The sequence below is a fragment of the Jaculus jaculus genome, chromosome 14, assembly GCF_020740685.1.
Source record: "Jaculus jaculus isolate mJacJac1 chromosome 14, mJacJac1.mat.Y.cur, whole genome shotgun sequence".
NCBI lineage: Eukaryota > Metazoa > Chordata > Mammalia > Rodentia > Dipodidae > Jaculus > Jaculus jaculus.
In genome coordinates this window covers 3,219,027-3,243,285 of record NC_059115.1, presented here as the reverse complement: position 1 = coordinate 3,243,285, position 24,259 = coordinate 3,219,027, and the positions used below count along the sequence as shown (strand labels likewise).

Below are 24,259 nucleotides of genomic sequence, written 5' to 3'. Positions count from 1 at the left end.
GTTTCTCTCCAAACATTACCTCCTTCCTTGAATTCCTCCTGCCTTACGTCCACCTCCCAAGTGTTGGGCCTGCAGACATTCATGCCCGTTCTTTAACTTTTTTTGTTTTGTTTTAGTTTTGCGAAGTAGGGTCTCACTTTAGCTCAGGCTGACCTGGAATTCACTATGTAGTCTCAGGCTGGCCTCAAACTCACAGTAATCCTCCTACCTCTGCCTCCTGAGTGCTGGGATTAAAGGCGTGCACCACCATGCCCGGCTCTTTGTTTCCCATTTAAAAATCTATTTTATTTAATTTATTTGAGAGAGGGAAAAAGGTAGAGAGAGAGGGAGAGAAGGGCACGCCAGGGCTTCCAGCCACTGCAAACAAACTCCAGATGCATGCGCCCCCTTGTGCATCTGGTTTATGTGGGTCTTGGGGAATCGAACCAGGGTCCTTTGGCTTCACAGGCAAACACCTTAACCGCTAAGTCATCTCTCCAGCCCTTGCTTCCCATTTTAACAAAGGTGCCTTTTCCCCTGAAAAAGCTACAACGTTGTCTGCAACCTAAAAGAGTTTGTGTGCACTTTATGGGAGTAACTCACTCTGGTTGCACCCAAAGATCCTCAGATCCTCCCCCATGTCTGGTGTTTACCCTGAGTGTTTATGGAGATATGCTGGGGCTCCAGGCACTGCGTGGCCACACCTTATGTGTGTCACAGCGATCCTCCTACCTCTGCCTCGCGAGTGTTGGGATTAAAGGCATGCACCACCACGCCTGGCCTTCCTTTCTTTCTCTGTCTTTATTTCTTTCTTCCTTCTCCCTCCCTCCCTCCCTTCCTTCCTTTCTTCCTTCCTTCCTTCTACAGAGAGACAGACAGAAAACGAGCACGGGCACACCAGGGCCTTCTGCTGCTGCAAATGAACTTGAGACACATGCACCACTTTGTGCATCTGGTATTACCTACCTTAGTCCTGGGGAATTAAACCCGAGCTGTCAGACTTTGCGAGCAAGTGCCTTTAATGGCTGAGCTATCTCCCTAGCCCATCTTTTGTTTGTTTTAACTTGTGAGTGTGTGCAGGTGTGGGTGTGCACATGGAATGCACGTACACATATGTGCACAAGCCTGTGGAGGCCAGAGCATACCGCTCTTGGCGTCGTCACTCGGGAATACCACGTGTTGTGAGACAGGCTCTCTTCTTGGCCCGGAGCTCACAGATTAGGCTAGACTAGCTGGCCGGCCAGCCTCGGGGATCCACCTGTGTCTGCCTTTCAGTGCTGGGATTACAGGCATGTGCCACTTCAGCTGGCCATGTTTACATTTCTTTTTAAATTTTTTTGTTTACTTTTATTTATTTGAGAGCAACAGACTGAGAGAGAAAGAGGCACAGAGAGAGAAAGAGAGAGAGAATAGGCGCATAGGGGCCCCCAGTCACTGCAAACGAACTCCAGACACATCCGTCCCCTTGTGCATCTGGCTAACGTGGGCCCTGGGGAATCGAGCCTTGAACCAGGGTCCTTAGGCTTCACAGGCAAGCACTTAACCACTAAGCCATCTCTCCAGCCCTCACCTGGCATGTTTACCCTTTTCTTTCTTTCTTTTTTTTTTTTTTTTTTTTCCTCGAAGTAGGGTCTCACTCTAGCCCAGGGTGACCTGGAATGCACTCTGTAGTCTCAGGGTGGCCTCGAACTCACAGTGATCCTCCTACCTCTGCCTCCCAAGTGCTGGGATTAAAGGCATGGGCCGCCATGCCTGGCGCATGTTCACATTTTTGAGTGGGGTCCCGGGAAACCAACGCAGGCTGTCAGGCACCCAAGCCAAGCACTTTACCGAAAGCCATCTCCCCAGACCCCAGTAAGAATGCTTCTGACCCCAAACAAGATATGTGGTCATCGATCTTCACTAGGAGGGCCTCTGTTGCCCTAGGAGTTCCCCTGCCCCCCCCACCCGCCTCGCCTCAAGGGACCCAGCCTCTTATCTTAGCATCTCTGTGATGAGGCCCCAGAGAACCTCTATCCTCAAAGGGCCAACGAAGAAGAGAAAGAGACAAATAAGCAAAGGCGTGTATTGAAGGATGGGCAGGAGGGGGAAAATGCTGAATGCTAGCAAACAATTGTTCTGACAAGTTTCTGGAAACAATCCCAGGATATTCAATAAAACTACCAGCTCAGAAGAAATCAGAAGACCATCAAACAAAACAAAAGGCCATGCTGATTTCGCCAGTTGTCCTTAGTTTCAGTTGGGCCCCTTTTGAGGTATGTTGGGGCAGCTCTTTTCTTAGGATCTGCGTCTATCTGGAAAAGAGAAGCAGATTCTACAACGGAGAGAAAGTTAGCACCCGGAAAATTGAGATAAGACTTACTTTTTTGATAGACTGTATGGTAGGTTTAGGCCGTCTTATACCCCGTGATTGTTGGGTCATGATTTGCAGAGACATTTATCATACCAATAACTGGGGGCTAACTCCACAATGCACGACCCATTTTCATTAACAAGGAGGGTCTAATGGGAAGGGGTAGATCACAGATGAGCCTAAATAATGGTACCAAACTGCCTGTATTTACTGAAAAGAAAACTAATAAATTAAATTAAAAAAAAAAAAAGGCCATGCTGGAGGAACTCAGCAATGTCTACGGGAGAGGAAACGTGGGGGAGTGACACACAGCTTCACGTTGCTGGGATGAACGTGTCAACCAGACACAGGTTTTTGTTGTTGTTTTATGTTTTTTGGTTTTTCAAGGTAGGGTCTCACTCTAGCTCAGGTTGACCTGGAATTCACTATGAAGTCTCAGGGTGGCCTTGAACTCACAGCGATCCTCCTACCTCTGCCTCCCGAGTGCTGGGACTAACGGCGTGTGCCACCACGCCCAGCTCAGACACAGTTTTATGAGAGAAGAGATTTATTGTAGGCTTACAGATTCAGGGGAAGTCCTATCAGTGGCAGAAGAGAGACCACCACCAGCCAGCAAACACCAAACTCCACCAGGGCTCTACACACCTTGGGACTAGAATCAGATCCGCCCCCCCCCAAACATACCTCCAGGCTGTCTCCCAGGATCCACTGCCAGTGACACCTCCTCCAGCCAGGAGGCTGGAGACACAGCTGCAGGCTTCAGTAAGCCCCTGAGTCTATGGGGGACACACATTCACATTCAAGCCCCCACACACACACACACAGGGCCCATGCTAGTACCTGGCACGCAGCCAGCTGACTCCTCTGGGCACAGTGGTTCATCTCTGGCATCTCACCTCATGGTTCTTGCTCCAAAGGGAATATAAAATAGCTTATTCTGAATCAAGTACAAGTGACCATGGCCTGGGACCATGGATACAAGTTACTGTGAATGACCTGTTGCACTGTGGAAGAAATGACATGAACTTTGACAGTCACGAAACAAAAGTCATAACTCAGTGCATTTACCAAATCCATTGGTAGAGGCCTCAGGAAGGTGGTTTTACAACAGAGATCAGAAATCTCTTACAGGGTTAAGATGTTTTCTTGAGGCTGGAGAGATGCCTTAGCTGTTAAGACATTTGCCGGCAAAGCCAAAGAACCCAGGTTCAACTCTCCGAGACATATATAAACCAGATGCACAAGGTGGCACATGCATCTGGAGTTTGTTTACAGTGGCTGGAGGCCCTGCCATGACCATTCTCTCTATATCTGCCTCTTTCTCCCTCTCTCTCACGCAAATATTTAGATATAACATTATTAGATATAACATTATTAGATATAAGGTTGGTAGAAGCTATCAGTCTGCTCAGTTTAACAATGCATTCCTAAAGTTTATTTTATTTTATTATTTATGTATTTGAGAGAAAGAGAGAGAGAATGGGCACGTCAGTTTTATCACAAAGATGTGAGCTCACATACACAAACTGGTATTAAGTGGCTATTAAGCGGCCTAAAGAGGGCTGGAGAAATGGCTTAGCAGTTAAGGTGCTTGCCTGCAAAGCCAAAGGACCCAGGTTCAATTCTCCAGGTCCCACAAAAGCCAGATGCACAAGGGGGCGCATGCGTCTGGAGTTCGTTTGCAGTGGCTAGAGGCCCTGGCACGCCCATTCTCTCTCTCGCTGTCTCTCTGTCTCTAATAAATAAAAAAAATTTGGCTGGAAAGATGGCTCAGTGGTTAAAGGTGCTTGCTTGCAAAGATGGCCTGGGTTCAATTCCCCAGTGCCCAGTTAAAGCCAGGTGCACAGAGTGGTGCACGCATCTGGAGATCATCTGCAGTGGCAAGAGGTCCTGGTGTGCCCTTTCAAATTTCCATTTCTCTCCCTGCAAATAAATAATATAAATAAATTATATATATATATTTGGTTTTCTGAGGTAGGGTTTCACTCTAGCTCAGGCTGACCTGGAATTCACTGTGTAGTCTCATGGTGGCCTCAAACTCATGGCGATCCTCCTACCTCTGACTCCCGAGTGATGGGGTTAAAGGTGTGTGCCACCACACCCAGCAACTGTATGAGCTTTTTAAAAAGATATTTTATTTTATTGAGATATAGACAGAGAATGACTGCGCACGCCAGGGCCTTCAGCCATTGCAAACAAACTCCAGACGCATGTGCCACCTTGTGCAACTGATTTACTTGGGTTCTGGGGAACTGAACCTGGTTCCTTTGGCTTTGTAGGCAAGCACCTTAACCGCTAAGCCATGTCTCCAGCCCTACTTTTAGGTTTTTGAAGTAAGGTCTCACTTCTAGCCAAGGCTGACCTGGAATTCACTATGTAGTCTCAGGCTGGACACCAACTCACATCAATCCCACTACCTGGACATCCTGGGTGCTAGGATTAAAGGCATGTGCCACCACGCCCCGCTTTAATAAATATTTTATGTATTTGCAAGCAGGGTGGGTTGGGGTGGGGGAGAATATGGGCATGCCAGGGCCTCTGGAGGCTGCAAACAAACTCCAGATGCATGCACCACTTGGTGCATCTGGCTTTATGTGGGTATTAGAGAATCTGAACCTTAGCTAGTAGCCTTTGCGAGTAAATGCCTTAAACTACTGAGCCATCTCCCCAGCCCACAACAAATGCTTTTTTTTTTTTATTTTTTATTTATTTATTTGAGAGTGACAGACACAGAGAGAAAGACAGATAGAGGGAGAGAGAGAATGGGCGCGCCAGGGCTTCCAGCCTCTGCAAACGAACTCCAGACGCGTGCGCCCCCTTGTGCATCTGGCTAACGTGGGACCTGGGGAACTGAGCCTCGAACCGGGGTCCTTAGGCTTCACAGGCAAGCGCTTAACCGCTAAGCCATCTCTCCAGCCCACAAATGCTTTTTTTATATAAGTTTTATTTATTTGAGAGCAAGAGAGAGAGAGAGACCATGGACGTGCCAGGGCCTCTAGGCACTGCAAACCAACTCCAGCTGCATGTGCCACTTTGTGCGTCTGGGTTACATGGGTTTTGGGGACGTGAACCTAGGTCCTTTGGCTTTGTAGGCAAGCACCTTAACAGCTAAGCCATCTCTCCATTCCCCTCCCCTGCATTAGATGCATCAGATGCTAGGGATGTAGTAAAGAAACAATCCCAACAATATTCTCTCCTATGCAGCTGCTTCCTCCCTCTGCCAGCCCAGTGCCCAGCCCCAGCAGTCCCTGGAACTTCCTGATTATCTGATTTTAATTTCATTTGCATGTAGACACAGGCTTCTGGAGGGCAGAGTCCTTTTCTGGCTTGCTCACAGCTGTAATCCTCGGGTGTAGAACAAAGCCGCGTTTAAAGTTAAATCTCAAATGAACAGTTGGAGAGGGGCTGAGCGCTTGCCTGGCACGCACAGGGCCCTGGGTTCAAACCCCTAGTGCTGGTGGTATGAGCACCTGGCCCAGTTTCAAATAGTGTGCCCACGTTTTACCTATTAGATCCTAAAATCTAGCCCTATTATTGTACCAGAGTTCAGAAAGCAGGCAGCAAATTCAAATCGCCTGGCTTGGGGCTGCGCAGCTCCCTACCCCCAGCGTGCAGAGCTGGCTCCAGGAGCATGAATGGATGTTCAGTATGAATCTCCCAGCCAGGCCTCATGACACCTCACCCGCCCATCATCCCAGCCCCCCTTGGGGAAGTAGACGCAGGAGGATCGCGAGTTCAAGGTCAGCCCGGGCTGCTGGAGGGCTTGTCTCCAAAACGAAGCAGAACCGAGGCGAGACTCCACCAATCAGTCTAAGCCCGGGTTCCCAACCGCTCGGCCACTTAGCCTAGGGGGTCGCTGGGAGGTCAAGTCCCTCGCCCTGGGTGGTGGAGGCGCGGACGCTGGAGAGAACCGGCTCCGAGGCTCCGCACGTGCGCACCCGCGTCACCGGTGGGGAGGTCGCGGGTTGACCTGGCCGAAGTCTCCTCTGATTTGTTTGCAGCGCCCTCCCAGGAGCCACCGCCACTCCGGGAGGAAAAGGAGAGAAAGAAAGAAAGAAAGAAAGAGAGAGAGAGAGAGAGAGAGAGAGAGAGAGAGAGAAAGAGAGAGAGAGAGAGAGAGAAAGAAAGAAAGAGAGATAGAGAGAAAGAAAGAGAGAAAGAGAGAGAGAGAGAGAGAAAGGAGGGAGGGAGGGAGAGAGAGAGAGAAAGAAAGAGAGAGAGAGAGAGAGAAAGGAGGGAGGGAGGGAGGGAAGGAAGGAAGGAAGGAGGAAAGGAAGGAAGAAAAGAAGAAAAGGAGAAAGGAAGGAAGAGAGGAAAAAAACAAAACAAAACAAAAAAAATAGAGCCGGGCGCGGTGGCGCACACCTTGGGGAGGCAGAGGTAGGAGGATCGCCGTGAGTTCGAGGCCACCCTGAGACTACATAGTGAATTCCAGGTCAGCCTGGGCTAGAGAGAGACCCTACCTCGAAAAAAAAAAAAAAGAAAGAAAAGAAAGAAAGAAAGACCTGGGTGACCTGGGAGATCGGTTTGCTGCAGGTGTGTCGGGAACATCGGGCGGCGGCCCCGCCCACTCCGCCTGATTTCGTTGGGGGCGGGATCCGCCCCCCCACCCCACCCCCACCCCCAGCCGGCCCCGAGCTCCGGGAGGAGGCGAAGCTCCAGGGAAGGTGAAGAAGCCGACCTGCGAAGATGGAGGCCACGGGCACTTGGGCTCTGCTGCTGGCGCTGCTGCTGCTGGCGCTGCTGCTGAAGCTGGCGGTGCCCAGGACCCGTGCCCGAGGCCACCTGCCTCCGGGACCCAGGCCACTGCCTCTGCTGGGCAACCTCCTGCAGCTGCGTCCCGGGGCGCTGTACCCCGGGCTCTTGCGGGTGAGGGAGACGCAAGGAGGTCCTAGCCAAGGTTAAAGGGGGCTCGGGGGGGGGGGTGTGTTAGTGGGTGGGTGGTCCCCTGAGTGCCAGAGCAGAGGCGGAGGAGGGCCTTGGGCGGGGGGATTGTCTCCAGACAGAGGCAAGAGTCCCCAGGGGCCCTCTATGGATGCCCTGAGTTGGGGGGGACAGCATCAGAATGACCTGAGCTGAGGGAAGGGGAGGATACAGAGTTTGGGGGGGGGGAACCGAGCTCCAAAGAGTGTGAGTGGGGGGATGGAGCACGGAACCCCTGGGTGTGTGTGTTGTGTGTGGGGGGGAACAGGGGTCTCTGAGCAAAGAAACACGTGTCCTGGGTTGTGCGGGCCTGAGAAGGGTGTTTAAGACTGGGGAGCTGGACTGGCACGACCCAGAAGGGCAAGAGGCGGGGGTGCCCAGGACAGAAGGACCACCCCGCCTCCCAGAATGCTGGGAAAGGTGGTGAGCAGGGACCAATATTGAGTAGCCAGCGCCCTCAAGAGGAAGGTGGCATGGTTTCAGGGGGACACCTGAGGTGGAGGGGGAGCTGTGGAGGCTGCAGAGACTGGAGGAGGGTTGATGGCAAGCTCCGGTGGAGGGAGGGCGTCTTGGGGGGGTGAAGGAATCTGCCTGAGAGAGACTCCCCAAGTGGGAGGATGGGTGTAGCTCAGCTGGAGGTTCCTGAGGTTGGGTGGGAGGAAGGGGAAGCTCCCCTAACCTGTGGTGGGGTGCAGTTGCAGTTGGGGGGGGGATGATGAACTTCCCCAGTCAAGATTCTGGGGGACTTTAAGGACAGGGAGAGGAAGAGAGACTTTAAGGACTGAGAGCGTATGTGGGATTTTTTTTTTTTCTTTTATTTTTGCGGAGGGGAGGAAGAGAGGGCAGGTGCTGGAAACAGCAGCTGTGGCTCCTGGATTTAAGGAGAAGTTAAAAAGAGTGGCTGCATATCCGGGAAGGGATGAGGAATCGAGTAGAACCCCTCCCTGGTGTTGGGTTAGGACCTGGCAGGAAGCGAGGATGAGCGTTAGAGGAAGACGCATTTGGAAAGTCTCGTCCCCACCGCGTGCAAAAAGCAAACGGAGCATCCCAAAGGGTTCTTTCCTGCTTGGGACTGGAAAGGGGACAGGTCCCTGGTATAGGGAACAGAAGCCAGACCAGATGGCTTATCCAGGGACAGCCTGGCTGGCAGGAACAGCTCCCTGTGACCTGCCACCACCCCTTCTCCTCCTTTTATTTATTTATTTAATAGCATTTTAGTTTTATTTATTTATTTTTTTGAGGTAGGGTCTCACTCTAGCTCAGGCTGACCTGAAATTCACTACGTAGTCTCAGGGTGGCCTCGAACTCATGACGATCCTCCTACCTCTGCCTTCCCAAGTGCTGGGATTAAAGGCGTGCGTCACCACGCCCGGCTACTCATTTATTTATTTATTTGACAGAGAAAGAGGGGGAGAGAGAGAGATAATGAATATGAATGGGCGCGCCAGGGCCTCTAGCCACTACAAAACGAATTCCAGATGCGTGAGCCCTCTTGTGCATCTGGCTAACGTGGGTCCTGTGGAATCGAACCTGCGTCTTTTGGCTTCGCAGGCAAACACCTTAACGGTTAAGCCATCCCTCCAGCCCCACCCCTTCTCTTTCTGCGTTCCTCCCACCCCACCCCCCACCAGCTAAGCAAGAAGTATGGGCCTGTGTTCACCGTGCACCTGGGTCCCTGGCGACGCGTGGTAGTCCTAGTTGGGTACAAGGTGGTGCAGGAGGCCCTGGGCGACATGGCTGAGGAATTCAATGGTCGAGGAATGTTGGCAATGCTGGACCAGACTTTTGACGGTCATGGTGAGTCTCCAGAGCAAGTTGAGGGGTGTCGGGGGGCTGCTGGGTCCTGCCACTGCTTGCAGCAGGTGCCTAGCTCACTACTGTACTGTCCATGGCTTAGGGGTTCAGTTTCTTCGGCTGTGAATTGGGGCGATAATTGTGTCACATGTAGTACAAAGCACTGAATGCAGGCCAGAACTTGGACCCATTAAGCACTCACTAATCACCAGCTTGTAACAATGAGAATAATCACTGAAGCCCAAGGATGGGAGACTTTTCCAGAAGTTGAGGACTTAATAGGCAAGTGCTCCTGAGCCGGGCATGGTGGCACAGGCCTTTAATCCGGACACTTGGCTCTTAGGGGGCAGAGGGGAGAGGAGCGCTGTGAGTTCGACACCAGCCTGGGCTAAAGCGAGACTCTACCTTGGAGCCTAAATAAATAAATAAATAAATAAAAAGAGACGAAAGAAAGAAAGGTTGGGGTGTAATGTTGCATACCTACCTACAGCCCTGCTTCTTGGTAAGAGGACTGGGCAAACTAGGTTACATAGCTGAAGGCCAGTCTGGGCTCAAAAGCAACAACAACAAAGAACCAAAGGCAAGGCTGGTGTAATCCCAGCACTTGGGAGACAGAGGTAAGAGGATTGCCTTGTGTTCGAGGTCACCTTGAGACTATTTAGAGAATTCCATCCAGGGCTACAGCAAGACCGTACCTCCAAAAACAAGTAAATAAAACAAAACAAACAAACAAAAACAAGGGCTGGGGATGGAGAGTAGAGGCTGGGGGCGTGGCTCAGAGGTAGAGCACTTGTCTAGATCCACAGTGAGGGGCTGGGGGCGTGGCTCAGAGGTAGAGCACTTGTCTAGAACCCACAGTGAGGGGCTGGGGGCGTGGCTCAGAGGTAGAGCACTTGTCTAGGATCCACAGTGAGGGGCTGGGGGCGTGGCTCAGAGGCAGAGCACTTGTCTAGAACCCACAGTGAGGGGCTGGGGGCGTGGCTCAGAGGTAGAGCACTTGTCTAGATCCACAGTGAGGGGCTGGGGGCGTGGCTCAGAGGCAGAGCACTTGTCTAGAACCCACAGTGAGGGGCTGGGGGCGTGGCTCAGAGGTAGAGCACTTGTCTAGATCCACAGTGAGGGGCTGGGGGTGTGGCTCAGAGGTAGAGCACTTGTCTAGAGTCCACAGTGAGGGGCTGGGGTTGTGGCTCAGAGGTAGAGCACTTGTCTAGATCCACAGTGAGGGGCTGGGGGCGTGGCTCAGAGGTAGAACACTTGTCTAGAACCCACAGTGAGGGGCTGGGGGCGTGGCTCAGAGGTATAGCACTTGTCTAGAACCCATAGTGAGGGGCTGGGGGTGTGGCTCAGAGGTAGAGCACTTGTCTAGAACCCATAGTGAGGGGCTGGGGGCGTGGTTCAGAGGTAGAGCACTTGTCTAGAACCCACAGTGAGGGGCTGGGGGCGTGGCTCAGAGGTAGAGCACTTGTCTAGATCCACAGTGAGGGGCTGGGGGCGTGGCTCAGAGGTAGAACACTTGTCTAGAACCCACAGTGAGGGGCTGGGGTGTGGCTCAGAGGTAGAGCACTTGTCTAGATCCACAGTGAGGGGCTGGGGGCGTGGCTCAGAGGTACAGCACTTGTCTAGATCCACAGTCAGGGATCGCAGGGGGCGTGGCTCAGCAGTAGAACTCTTGGTTAGTAGCACCTCTTGTTCCTGAGTTCCATGACCAGTATCCCCCCAAACTGATGGAAAGGCATTAGCAGAGATGCAGCCAAAAAAAACATTTGGAGCCATTGTTGAATGAGAGGTGGGGTTGGGGAGGGGCATGTCACCTTTGAGGAAGTGAGAGAAGTTGTAGTGGATGATTAATAAAGCTAAAAGTCAGCAGGACTTTGGTCACAGGGAGTCTGTGAGTCACACCAGAGCCGCTGAGCTTTTTGGGTTTTCTGGTCACTGTATATTTTAAGCAAGGAAGGGCTGTTGTGGGGGCACGGGCAGGAGAGGGGTGGAGGTGAAGGCTGGGAACCAAGGGGGGACACCAGGTGGACCAGGGCAAGTTCTTGAGAATGGACAGGAAGAGATGGCTGGAAGGTAGAAGGTCCCAGGGCTTGGACCAGAGGCTTGGGGATAAGTGCTGAGCTGAGAGGAGAGACCCGAGGCTGCTTTCAGACGTAAGCAAGGGACTGCCAGGAAAAGACGTCCAGACGCCACTACAAGCCAGCACTCAGCAAGTGGGAACTTACCAAGTGTTGGTGGCACACACCTTCAGTCCCAGCACTCAGGAGCCAGAGGTAGCAGGATCATTGTGAGTTCGAGGCCAGCCTGGGACACACAGTAATTCTAGGTGAGCCTGGACTAGAGTGAGACCCTTCCTTCAGAAAAACAAGTGGGAGACTGGACTCTCGGACCCAGGTTGGATTTGAGGACCCAGTTGGATTATGGATTTTTGTTATTTATTTATTATCGTTATTATTATTTTTGGGTTTTCAAGGTAGGGTTCACTCTAGCTCAGGCTGACCTGGAATTCACTATGTCATCTCAGGGTGGTCTCAAACTCACAGTGATCCTTCTACCTCTGCCTCCGGAGTGCTGGGATTAAAGGCCTGCACCATCATGCCCAGCAGATTATTTTTAATTATTTTGATTTTTGCTTATTTATTTGAGAGTGACAGACAGACAGAGAGAGAAAGAAGCAGAGAGAGAGAGAGAGGGAATGGGTGCATCAGGGCCTCCAGCCACTGCAAATGAACTCCAGACGCGTGTACCCCCTTGTGCATCTGGCTTATATGGGTACTGGGGAATCGAGCCTCAAACAGGAATCTTTAGGCTTCACAGGCAAGCGCTTAGCTGCTAAGCCATCTCTCCAGCCCCCAGATTTATTTTTTTAATAGAATTATTTATTTATTTTTGAGGTAATGTCTTGCTTTAGTCCAGGCTGACTTGGAATTCACTATATGTCAGGCTGGCCTTGAACTCACAGCGATCCTCCTATCCCCACAATATTTTTGTTTATTGAGCTGTGTGTGTTTGCCTCCCCACCCCCCACCCCACGGACGTTCATGGGCGCATCTGGGTCTCTCGCCACTGCAAATGCATGCCAGGTGACTACGCCACTTTTTGCATCTGGTGGCTTTATACCTGGGTTCTGGGCTATCAAACCAAGGCTGACAGGTTTTGCAAGGAAGTCCCTTTAACTGCTGAGTCATCTCCCGGCCCTGATTACGGATTTATTTGACACATACTGAGTCCTGATCCCTGAGCTAGGCTGGTGTAAACTTGGGAGAGAACCCCGGGAGTGTCTCACTGAGAGGAAGTCAATCTGCAATATTAGGCTGGCCTCAAACTCACAGCCATCCTCCTACCTGCCTTCCAAGTGCTGGGATTAAAGGTGTGTGTGTGTATGTGTGATGCATGCCTGGATGTATGCATGTTCCTGAGTGTGGGTGCATGTGTCCAAGTGGACATGCATGTATATGCATGTGAAGGCCAGAGGTTGACTTCTGTCATCTGCCCCGGTCACTCTTTTTGTTTTCCTTGCTTTTTTTTTTTGTTGTTGTTGTTGTTTTTTCAAGGTAGGGTCTCACTCTCGTTCAGACTGTCCTGGAATTCACTATGCAGTCTCAGGGTGGCCTTGAACTCCTGGCGATCCTCCTACCTCTGCCTCCCGAGTGCTGGGATTAAAGGCGTGCGTCACCACGCCCGGCTCACCGGGTCACTCTTACTGAGGAAATCTCACTTGAACCCAGAGCTCACCGATTCTGCTGGTCTGGCTGGCTAGCTTGTCCCAGACACATGCCCCGTCTCTGCCTCCAGATTCTTGGATTGCAGGTGTTGAGGATCTAAACTCTGGGCCCCGCCCCGCCCTGCCCGGCTGTGTTTACAGACCAAGAGCTCTATGTACTGAGCCACCGCTAGGTCCCTTCTTTTTATTTATTTGGGAGAGAGAGAGAGAGAGGAGGAAGGGAGGGAGAGAAAGGACGTACCAGGGCCTCCCAGCCACTGCAAATGAACTCCAGATGCATGCGCCCCCTTTTGTATCTGGCTAACGTGGGTCCTGGAGAGTCGAACCAGGATCCTTAGGCTTTGCAGACAAACGCCTTAACCGCTAAGCCATCTCTCCAACCCCCTTCTTTTTCTTTTCCTTTTTTTAATTGTATTTTTGGTATTTTGAGATAGGGTCTCACTCTAGCCCAGGCTGACCTGAAATTCACCATGTAGTCTCAGGGAGGCCTCAAAGGCTCAGTGATCCTCCTACCTCTGCCTCCTGAGCACTGCGATTGAAAGTGTGCGCCACCATGCCCGGCTGCTGGGTCCCTTCTTGAATGTAGCCCTCTGTACAGGGGTTCTCTTTGCCAATGGAGAGCGGTGGAAGCAGTTGAGAAAATTCACCCTGCTTGCGCTGCGGGACCTGGGCATGGGGAAGCGAGAAGGCGAGGAGTTGATCCAAGCGGAGGTGCAGTGTCTGGTGGAGGCATTCCGGGACACAGAAGGTCAGCTGTTGGGGTCAACCAAGGTGCGGGGGGGGGGTCCCCATTTGTGCTTGGGAGTGGGGAATGTGCGGGAAGAGATACTGGGGGATCCTTTCATTCTCAGTGGGTGCCACAGTTGTTTTCTAGGTCCCTGGGGTCACCCTCTCTCTCTCTGTGTCTTTCTCTGTGTTGTTATTTTTAAAAATATTCTTATTTATTTATTTGAGAGGAGAAAGGCAGAGACACAGAGAGAGAAAAAGAGAGAGAGAGAATGGGCACACCAGAGCCTTCAGCCTTGTAAACGAACTCCAGATGCATGCGTCACCTTGTGCATCTGGCTTATGTGGGTCCTGGGGAATAGAACCGAGGCCCTTTGGCTTGGAAGGCAAGTGCCTTAACTGTTAAGCCATCTCTCCAGCCCTTTGTTTTGTTTTTGAAGTATGGTCTCACTATGTAGTCCATGCTGGCCTGGAACTTGCTATGTGGTCCATGCCGGTGTGGTACTCATGGAGGACCCTCCTGCCTCAGTGTGGGATGGCAAGCGTGAGCCGCCTCATCCAGCTGTTTCTCTCTTTTCACCTCTTTTCTTTCTTTCCTAACCCTGCCTGTCTGCCTCTCTTTCCCTCCGTCCCCCACCCAGGACATCCATTCGACCCCTCCCTGTTGCTGGCCCAGGCTACCTCCAACGTCATCTGTTCCCTTACCTTCGGCGTCCGATTCTCCTATGAGGATGAGGAGTTCCGGACTGTGGTCCAGGCAGCAAGCGGGACCCTGCTGGGCATCAGCTCCCCATGGGGCCAGGTACGGGGGGGGGGGCAGGGGTGGTACAAGGGTTCAGTGGCACCTGCCCCCAGGTTCATGCCGTTACCCTGGAAACCACAGGTCCTCTTGCCACCCACAGGCCTACGAGATGTTCTTCAGGCTCCTAAGGCTCCTGCCAGGCCCCCACACACAGGTCCAGCGCCACTTAGGGACCCTGGCCGCCTTCGCCGCCCGTCAGGTGTCGCAGCACCAGGGGAACCGCCAGACCTCGGGCCCTGCACGTGATGTCGTGGATGCCTTCCTCATGAAGATGGAACAGGTAGGAAAAACTGGGGGGGGGGGAGAGGAGGGGAGGTGCAGGGGTCCCTCTGGAATGAGACTGGTGGCCGGGACAAGCCAACAGTTTTGTTTTGTTTTTTTTTTCTTTAATTTTTATTGATTTATTTGCATATGTGTATGGGTGCGCCGGGGTCTCTTGCTGCAAACGAACGTCACTCCAGCTTTATGTGGGTGTCTGGGGAGTTGAATTCAAGCCAGCAAGCTTTGCAAGCACTTCTAACCACTGAGTAACTCTTCAGCCCCTGGAACCACATTTTTTTATCTCTCTATTCCTTTCTTTCTTTCTTTTTTTTTTTTTTTTTTTTTTGGTTTTTTTGAGGTAGGGTCTCACTCTAGCCCAGGCTGACCTGGAATTCACTATGGAGTCTCAGGGTGGCCTCGAACTCACGGCGATCCTCCTACCTCTGCCTCCCGAGTGCTGGGATACTTATTTATTTATATTGACAACTTTCATGATTGTAAACAATATCCCATGGTAATCCCCTCCTTCCCCCCACTTTCCCCTTTGAAACTCCACTCTCCATATCCCTGGCCCCTCTCAATCAGTCTTTCTTTTTTTTTTTTTTTTTTTAGGTTTTTCAAGGTAGGGTCGCACTCTAGCTCAGGCTGACCTGGAATTTACTATGCACTCTCAGGGTGGCCTCGAACTCATAGTGATCCTCCTACCTCCGCCTCCCGAGTGCTGGGATTAAAGGCGTGTGCCACTTGGCCTCCAAAAAATAATTTTTAAAAGAATAAAAGTGTTTCAAATGTAGGTAACTAAAATCGGGAACCCATTTCTGAACTTCTTCCAAACATGCGTTCAAACACACAGGAGCAGCGCGACCCTGGCACGGAGTTCACTGAGAAGAACATGCTGATGACGGTGGCCTACCTGCTGTTTGCTGGGACAATGACGGTCGGGGCCACTCTCCGCTACGCCCTGCTGCTGCTTCTGAAGTTTCCCCAAGTCCACAGTAAGACCTTTTGCCACAAGCCAGCCCCCTGGAACAGGAGCGGGGGTTTGAGGACAGAATCTGCTCCCAGAACTGAGCCAGAGCCTAGACCAAAAAATAAATAAATAAATGGGGGGGGTGCAGAGTTTGGAGTATCTGAGCAGCCCGAAGTCAGAGGGCTTCCAGCTGTAGGGTGAGGTATGATAAGAGATAAGCTCAGGGGCCCCTGAGGCACCTCAAGTACACTGCAAACCTGAACTTCAGTCGTGAGGAACTGTGGAAGGTCCTTAAGCCCAGGAGGGCAGGAAAAAATTTGGCCTCTTTTTTGGTTTTGGTTCCAGGTGGGTTTTCTTTTTCCATTTCATTTTACTTTTATTTATTTATTTATTTTGGTATTTCAAGGTAGGGTTTCACTCTAACTCAGGCTGATCTGGAATTTACTATGTCTACATATTCTCAGGCTGAACTCGAACTCATGGCGATCCTCCTACGTCTGCCTGTCTAGTGCTGGGATTAAAGGCGTGTACCACCACACCCGGCTATTTATTTATTTTTAAATTTATTTTATTTATTTATTTGAGAGAGAGAGAAGAGAGAGCAGGAGAGAGAGAATGGGCATGCCAGGGCTTCCAGCCACTGTAAACGAACTCCAGATGCATGCGCCACCTTGTGCATCTGTTTGCTTATGTGGGTCCTGGGAAATCGAACTGAGGTCCTTTAGCTTTACAGGCAAATGTCTTAACCACTAAGCCATTTCTCCAGCCCTATTTATTTATTTTATTTATTTATTTGAGAGAGAGAGAGAAGAGAGAGAGGGAGAGAGAGAATGGGCATGCCAAGGCCTCCAGCCACTGCAAACAAACTCCAGATGCATGTGCCACCTTGTGCATCCACCTTATGTGGGTCCTGGGAAATTGAACCTGGGTCCTTTAGCCTTTGCAGGCAAGTGCCTTAACTGCTAAGCCATCTCTCCAGCACCTTTTTTTTTTTGTTTGTTTGATTTGTTTTATTTAGTTTTTAAGGTAGCATCTCACGCTAGCTCAGGCTGACCTGGAATTCACTTTGTATCTCAGGGTGGCCTCAAACTCACAGCAATCCTCCCTCCCACATCTGCCTCCCAAGTGCTGGGATTAAAGGTGTGTGCCACCATGCCTGGCTCTTATCTATTTTTTTTTATTTGCAAGCAGAGAGAGGAAGACAGACAGAGAGAGAGAAGGGCATGCCAGGGCCTCTAGTCACTACAAGGGAACTCTAGACAAATGCTACTTGTCTAGAATCCACAGTGAGGGGCTGGAGGCGTGGCTCAGAGGTAGAGCACTTGTCTAGAATCCACAGTGAGGGGCTGGGGGCGTGGCTCAGAGGTAGAGCACTTGTCTAGATCCACAGTGAGGGGCTGGGGGCGTGGCTCAGAGGTAGAGCACTTGTCTAGAACCCACAGTGAGGGGCTGGGGGCGTGGCTCAGAGGTAGAGCACTTGTCTAGAACCCACAGTGAGGGGCTGGGGGCGTGGCTCAGAGGTAGAGCACTTGTCTAGAGTCCACAGTGAGGGGCTGGGGGCGTGGCTCAGAGGTAGAGCACTTGTCTAGGATCCACAGTGAGGGGCTGGGGGCGTGGCTCAGTGGTAGAGCACTTGTCTAGAGTCCACAGTGAGGGGCTGGGGGCGTGGCTCAGAGGTAGAGCACTTGTCTAGGATCCACAGTGAGGGGCTGGGGGCGTGGCTCAGAGGTAGAGCACTTGTCTAGAATCCACAGTGAGGGGCTGGGGGCGTGGCTCAGAGGTAGAGCACTTGTCTAGAACCCACAGTGAGGGGCTGGGGACGTCTTTTAGGGGTAGAGCACTTGTCTAGGATCTACAGTGAGGGGCTGGGGGCGTCTGTCAGGGGTAGAGTACTTGTCTAGAATCCACAGTGAGAGCTGTGGTGTGGCTCAGCAGTATTGCAGGAAGAATGCCACAAATCCAAGGCCAGTCTTAGCTACACAGTGAGACATTGGCTCAATAAGAGAGGGAGAAAAGGGACTGGAGAGATAGCTTAGGAGTTGAGGTGCTTGCCTGCTAAACTGAAGGACCCAGGTTCAACTCCCCAGTCCCCACATAATCCAGATACACAAGGTGGCACATTCATCTGGGGTTTGTTTTCAGTGGCAGGAAGCCCTGGCGTGCCCATTTTCTCTATTTGCCTCTTCCTCTCTGTCATAAATAAATAAATAAGATATTTAAAGAAATAGAAGAGTGAGGGAGAGGAAGAAAAAAAATCAAGGGAGGGGCTGGATAGATGGCTTAGCTGTTAAGGCATTTCCCTGCAAAGCCAAAGGACCCTGGTTCAATTCAACAGGACCCACATAAGCCAGATGCACAAGAGGGCACATGCGTCTGGAGTTCCTTTGCAGTGGCTGGAGACCCTAGCACGCCCATCCTCTCTCCCCACCCCTCTCTCTTGCAAATAAATAAATAAAAATAAACTTAAAAATATAGAAATCAAGGGAGACACTGAGGTCAGTTTGGAAGGGTTTATGCACGCCCAGGGAGAGGAGGAATCTCAAAAGCCACAAGAGACCCAGGCCAGTACTGGTGATTGAAAATTGGAATTATTGGGCTGGGGAGATGGCTTTGTGGTGAAGGCACTTGCCTGTGAAGCCTAAGGACCCAGGTTCAATTCCCCAGGACCCACATAGGCCATATGTACAAGGAGACACAAGCGTGCAAGGTGGTGCATGCATATGGAGTTCAGTTGCAATATCTGGAAGTCCTAGTGCATAATCTCTCTCTCTCTCTCTCTCTCTCACACACACACACACACACACACAAATTACAAAAAAAATTGGAATTATCAATGAGACATGGTGGTGCATGAGTTCCTGGTCAGTCTGGACTAGAGTGAAACCCTGCCTCTAAAAAAAAAAGAAAAAGAGGGCTGGAGAGATGGCTTAGCAGTTAAGCGCTTGCCTGTGAAGCCTAAGGACCCCGGTTCGAGGCTCGATTCCCCAGGTCCCACGTTAGCCAGATGCACAAGGGGGCGCACGTGTCTGGAGTTCGTTTGCAGTGGCTGGAGGCCCTGGTGTGCCCATTCTCTCTCTATCTGTCTCTTTCTCTCTCTGTCACTCTGAAATAAATAAAATAAACCACAAAAAAAATTTAAAAAAGAGAGAGAAAGAACAAAGGGAAAATGATAATAGGACAGCCCCCTTAGCTCTAACCAAGCAGTTGTCCCTCTGCTTCACCTGAGCTGGAAGACAGCCCACCACTAAGTTATAAATACCTTTGCAAGGGGAGAACACGCTCTCTGATGACTTGGGAACTTCAAGCTTGTGGGTGGGTTTTTCCCTCAGCAGGGTCAGGTCCTGGCCCAGGCCCAGCTAGGTTGAGCCCAGCTGGGATCCCCCGAGTGCTGGGATTAAAGGCGTGCTCCACCACGCCGGGCGACCACATGGGTTCTTTCTCCCCTCCAGCTCCCCACATGGCAGGAGTTCCTTGATCTTTCTTTTCTCTCTTTTCTTTCCATGGTTTCCCTGGGCCCTCCATGTGGGATCTCTAGCCATGCGGGCGCCTTTCCTCGGCTCTGTACTTCCCTCAATAAATATAATAGTCAAATGACTTTAAAACTGATAATAATAATTGGAATTGTCAGCCAAATGTGTCAATGCGCTTCTGTAATGCCAGAATGTGGGCGGCTAACTCAGAGGGATCATGAGTTCAAAACCAGCCTGGGCTATGTTGTGAGTTCAAGGAGAAGCTGGGCTACAGGGTGAGACCTTGTCAGGGTGGTGGGGGAAAAGAGGGAGGTACCATCATTGTCATAGGCTGCTACCAAAGCTGCAGCAGTGAGGGTTAACAGGCAGGGATAGGTAGGAACCGCCTTGTCCAGGAGAAACTGTCACATGCCCTTAGGGTGGTGATGTGAGCCGACTTGAAATGTGGAATTTAGAGACCTGATGGCGTTGATGAAATGAGCTGTGATGCTGGGCGAGTGACCTGGGTTCTCTGGACCTCAGTCTTCTCATCTGGAAAGTAGAACTCAATAATGGTACCCATTTCTCAGGGTTGCTATGGGAATCAAGAGATTGCCCAGCAGGGCTGGAGAGATGGCTTAGCGGCTAAGGGGCATGCCTGTGAAGCCTAAGGACCCCAGTTCGAGATTCGGTTCCCCAGGACCCACGTTAGCCAGATGCACAAAGGGGCGCACGCATCTGGAGTTTGTTTGCAGAGGCTGGAGGCCCTGGCGCGCCCATTCTCTCTCTTTCTCTCTCTCGCACAGAGGATGATGTTCAGAGTCCCAGGCTCGAAGGTCTAGGGGCGTGGTTTCTCTTGGGCTTCCAACAAGAGCATGGCAGGAGCCCACCACCATTGATATCGCCTTTGCCCTTGTTTGCAGAGCGCGTCCGGGAAGAGCTGCAAAGGGAGCTGGGGGTTGGCCGGGCGCCGAGCCTGGGAGACCGAGCCCGCCTCCCCTACACGGATGCAGTTCTGCACGAGACACAGCGGCTGCTGGCACTGGTGCCCATGGGGATGCCCCATGCTCTCACAAGGACTACTTATTTCCGAGGGTACACCCTGCCTCAGGTGTGTATGCAGACATGGCCCATCAGTCTGCGTGGGGATCTAGGCCAGTTGCGATTGGTGCCTGCCTCTCCTTCTCCTTCTTATTCCCTCCCTCTCTCCTTCATCCCCTCCCACTGGGCCACACCACCAGTTCCTCACTAGATGCCAGGCAAGCACTCCACCATCGAGCCACATCTTTTTACTTTTGGCTTTTCGAGGTAGGGTCTCACTCTGGCCCAGGCTGACCTGGAATTCACTCTGTAGTCTCACGGCGGCCTCGAACATGCAGCAGTCTTGAGTGTTCTGCCTCCTGAGTGCTATTGCCCACATAAAACTATGTGCATAAAGTGGCGCATGCACCTGGAGTTTGTTTGCAGTAGCAGAAGGCCCTAGCACCTCCATCCTCTCTGTATGTCTTTCTCTCTCTCTCACACTGCTTACAAACAAATAAGTTTTTTGAAGGGGTGTTTCAAGGTAGGGTCTTACTTTATCTAATCCAGGCTGTCATGGAACTAACTATGTAGTCTCAGGGTGGTGTCGAACTCACGATGATCCTCCTACCTCTGCCTCCTGAGTGCTGGGATTAAAGGCGTGCGCCACCATGCCTGACAAAATGATTTTTTTAAAGAACAAAAAGTGAGCTGGGTGTGGTGGCACACGCCTTTAATCCCAGCACTCGGGAGGCAGAGGTTGGAGGATCATTGTGAGTTCAAGGCCACCCTGAGACTACATAGTTAGTTCCAGGTCAGCCTGGACCAGAGTGAGATCCTACCTCGAAAAAGCAAAAAAAAAAAAAAAAAAAAAAAAAGTGATCACTGAAGTTCACTAGGCCTCATTTCCCCCATATCTCCCCATCCTCCATATGACTAGGTGTCAAGCCCAAGGCCTCACTTATGTTAGACGCGTGCCCTACCACTGAGCTATATCCCTAGTCCTTTTTCAAAAACATTAAAAAACATTTTTTTTGACGTAGGGTTTCACTCTAGTCCAAGCTGATCTGAATTCAGTATGTAGTCTCAGGGTGACCTCAAATTCACGGTGATCCTCCTGCCTCTGCCTCCCTAGTGCTGAGATTAAAGATGTGTGCCACCACACCCAGCAGTTTTAAATTTTTTTATTTATTTGAAAAAGTAAGAAGTGATGTGTGCACCAGGGCCTCCAACCAGCCACTGCAAATTCCAGATGCCTACACCACCTTGTACATCTGGCTTACGTGGGTACTGGGGCATCAAACCTTGTTCCTTTGGCTTTGTCAGCAGCACCTTAACCACTAAGTCATCTCTCCATCCCTGAAAAAAAAAAAGTTAACAGTTTTATTTATTTCCAAGCAGAGTAGGTGAATATGTGTGTGCCAGGACCTCTTGCCATTACAAAAAAAAAAATCCAGATGCACGAGCCACTTTGTGCATCTGGTTTTATGTGGGCACCGAGCCATCAGACTTTACAGGCAAGTGCCTTTAATTGCTGAGCCATCTCCTCAGCTCTTAATTCCTGAGATAAGGTCTCACTAGCTCACCTAGGCTGCCACTGAACGTTCACACATCACATCACCAAGGTTCCTCCTCTTTAAAATGGAGATAGTCAATGAGGTGGTTGAAAAGATTAAATGGTAGGTTAGAGAGATGACTTAGTAGTTAAAGGCACTTGCTTGCAAAGCCTGCTGGCCTTGGTTGGATTCCCCAGGACCCACATCAAGCCTGAAATGTCGCCTTTGTCAGGAGTTCATTTGCAGTGGCAAGAGGACAGCTGTGTCCATTCACACTCTCACTCTCTCTGCTTGCAAGTAATAGTTTTTTATTCTTTTTTAAAAAATTATTATTTTATTGACAACTTCCATGATTGGAAACAATGGCCCATAGTAATTCCCTCCCTCCTCTTTGAAACTTCACTCTCCTTCATATCTCCTCCCCGTCTCAGTCTCTTTTATTTTGACGCCATGATCTTTTCCTCCTATTCTGATGGTCTTGTGTAGGTAGTGTCAGGCACTGTGAGGTCATGGATATCCAGGCCATTTTGTGTCTGGAGGAGCACGTTGTAAGGAGTCCTACCCTTCCTTTGGCTCTTATGTTCTTTCCGCCACCTCTTCTGCAATGGACCCTGAGCCTTGGAAGGTGTGATAGAGATATTGCAGTGCTGAGCACTCCTCTGTCACTTCTTCCCAGCACTGTGATGCCTTCTGAGTCATCCCAAGGCCTCAGCAATGGCCTGTAATGTTTTGGGGGACATCAGGGACCTCCCTGGCCAACAACTCATTGGAAGGTTTCTCATCCCTGGCACTGAAAATTTTCTAGTAACAATCTATGGCTCCTGTGTGTTCCATTGTCCAAAAAAGTAGGTTTCCATATGACTTAATTATATCCTCTTAGATTTTGATTAGCCCTCCCTCCACTGTGGGTTCAAGGCCACCCTGAGACTACAGAGAGGGCTAGAGCAAGACCCTACCTCAAAAAAAGAAAAGAAAAGAAACAAATGATTGAATGGGGGCGGGCGGGAGCTGTCAGGGCCTGTTCAGTGTGAAGTCTTATGTGTGAGGGAGGAAGCAAAGGGTGGGAAAGAGGGAGGAAGGGCTTTCCTGCTCACACCACTGTGCTTCATTAACGAGGAATCCTGGCATACTCGGCCATTGAGCTGCCTGCCGGGGACGAGGCCTTGCCATTTGCCACCTCTTCAGGGCACTGAGGTCTTCCCTCTCCTTGGTTCTGTCCTGCATGACCCTGAGGTCTTCCAGCGGCCAGAGGAGTTCAACCCGGACCGCTTCCTGGACGCAGATGGCCGCTTGAAGAAGCACAAGGCGTTCCTGCCCTTCTCCTTAGGTATCTGCTGGGTCTGGGGAATAACCGGCAGACGCTGGCTGGTCATAACTGACGGGCATCGTGCCACCCTGGGTCCTCTCCCAGGCTCCCCGCTGGCTTCCCCTGGGGGTCCAGATGTGAGCAGAGCTGGCTCAGTCCCACCTTCCCCGTTATCTTGCCAGGAAAGCGTGTCTGCCTCGGGGAGGGCCTGGTGCGAGCGGAGCTCTTCCTCTTCTTCACCGCCATCCTACAGGCCTTCTCGCTGGAGACCCCATGCCCATCGGGCTCCCTGAGCCTCCAGCCAGCGGTCAGTGGCCTTTTCAACATCCCCCCTGCCTTCCAGTTGCTGGTCCGGCCCACTGACCACCATTCCAGATGAAGGAGGGTGCGTGGGGAGCTGGGGTGTCCCTTGGGGTGTTGTTTCCAGGGTATGTGCGTGAACAGGGTGTCTGCAAGTACGGGTCTACACCCAAGACCACCATGTTCACACGCCTACAGGCCTTCACCAGGCGGCCGTGTTCACATCTACAGGTCTATATCCCAGGCAGCCACTTAAAAAATAAACTCCTAGGGCTGGAGAGATGGCTTAGCAGCTAAGGCACTTGACTGCAAAGCCTAAGGACCATGTTTGGCCCCCCACCCCGATCCCACGTAAGCCAGATGCACAAGGTGTAATACACGTGTCTGGAGTTCAGTTACAATGGCTGGAGGCCCGGGCATGCCAATTCTCTCCCTCCCTCTCTCTCTCTCTCTCTCTTTCTCTTTCACTCATGTTCTCGCTCATAAAAAATAAATAAATAATGTAAAAGAAATCAAAATCTCAGCTAGCTTTTAATCCTAGCACTCGGGGAGGCAGAGATAGGAGGATCAGTATGAGTCCAAGGCCAGCCTGGGGCTACAGAGTGAATTCCAGATGAGCCTGCCTCAAAAAAATATAAAATGAAGATCCCTATTAGAGCCCCCAGGAAGAGCTGAGTGACCAAATATAGGAGCCTGGTTCCAACTCCTAGTATCAAGAAAAACACCAAATCTGACCTCTTGGTGACTTAATGGTCCCCATTTGGGGGCTGGAGAGATGGCTTAGTGGTTAAGGCGCTTCCCTGCAAAGCCAAAGGACCTCAGTTTAATTCCCCAGGACCCACACAAGCCAGATGCACATGGTGAAGCATGTGCCTGGAGTTTGTTTGCAGTGGCTGGAGGCTGTGGCACACCCATTCTCTCTCTCTCTCTCTTCTTCTGCCTCGTTCTCGCTCTCAAGTAAACAAAAAATAAAATATTTTTTTAAAAAGTTCCCCATTTTGCAGTAAAAGTTTGTTTTTGGCCCGGGGTAGGGCCTCCTGTGTCAGTAGGCCCACATCTGTCCTAGTGAGTGAGGGGAGGGGTGGGGGAGTCCACCCCT

The 24,259-nt window shown here is 51.1% G+C and overlaps 1 protein-coding gene across 1 annotated transcript; it reads left to right on the top strand.

Annotated features, from left to right (window-relative positions):
• The first annotated feature begins 6,987 nt into the window (after positions 1 to 6,987).
• Positions 6,988 to 23,532, top strand: LOC101608077 (cytochrome P450 2S1). The gene is made up of 9 exons (XM_045134307.1): positions 6,988 to 7,201; positions 8,887 to 9,052; positions 13,369 to 13,518; positions 14,138 to 14,298; positions 14,399 to 14,578; positions 15,413 to 15,554; positions 19,902 to 20,089; positions 22,740 to 22,881; positions 23,043 to 23,532. The coding sequence occupies exons 1-9, from the start codon at positions 7,022 to 7,024 to the stop codon at positions 23,237 to 23,239; spliced, it is 1,506 nt and encodes a 501-aa protein (XP_044990242.1). The 5' UTR covers positions 6,988 to 7,021; the 3' UTR covers positions 23,240 to 23,532.
• Positions 23,533 to 24,259: the final 727 nt, after the last annotated feature.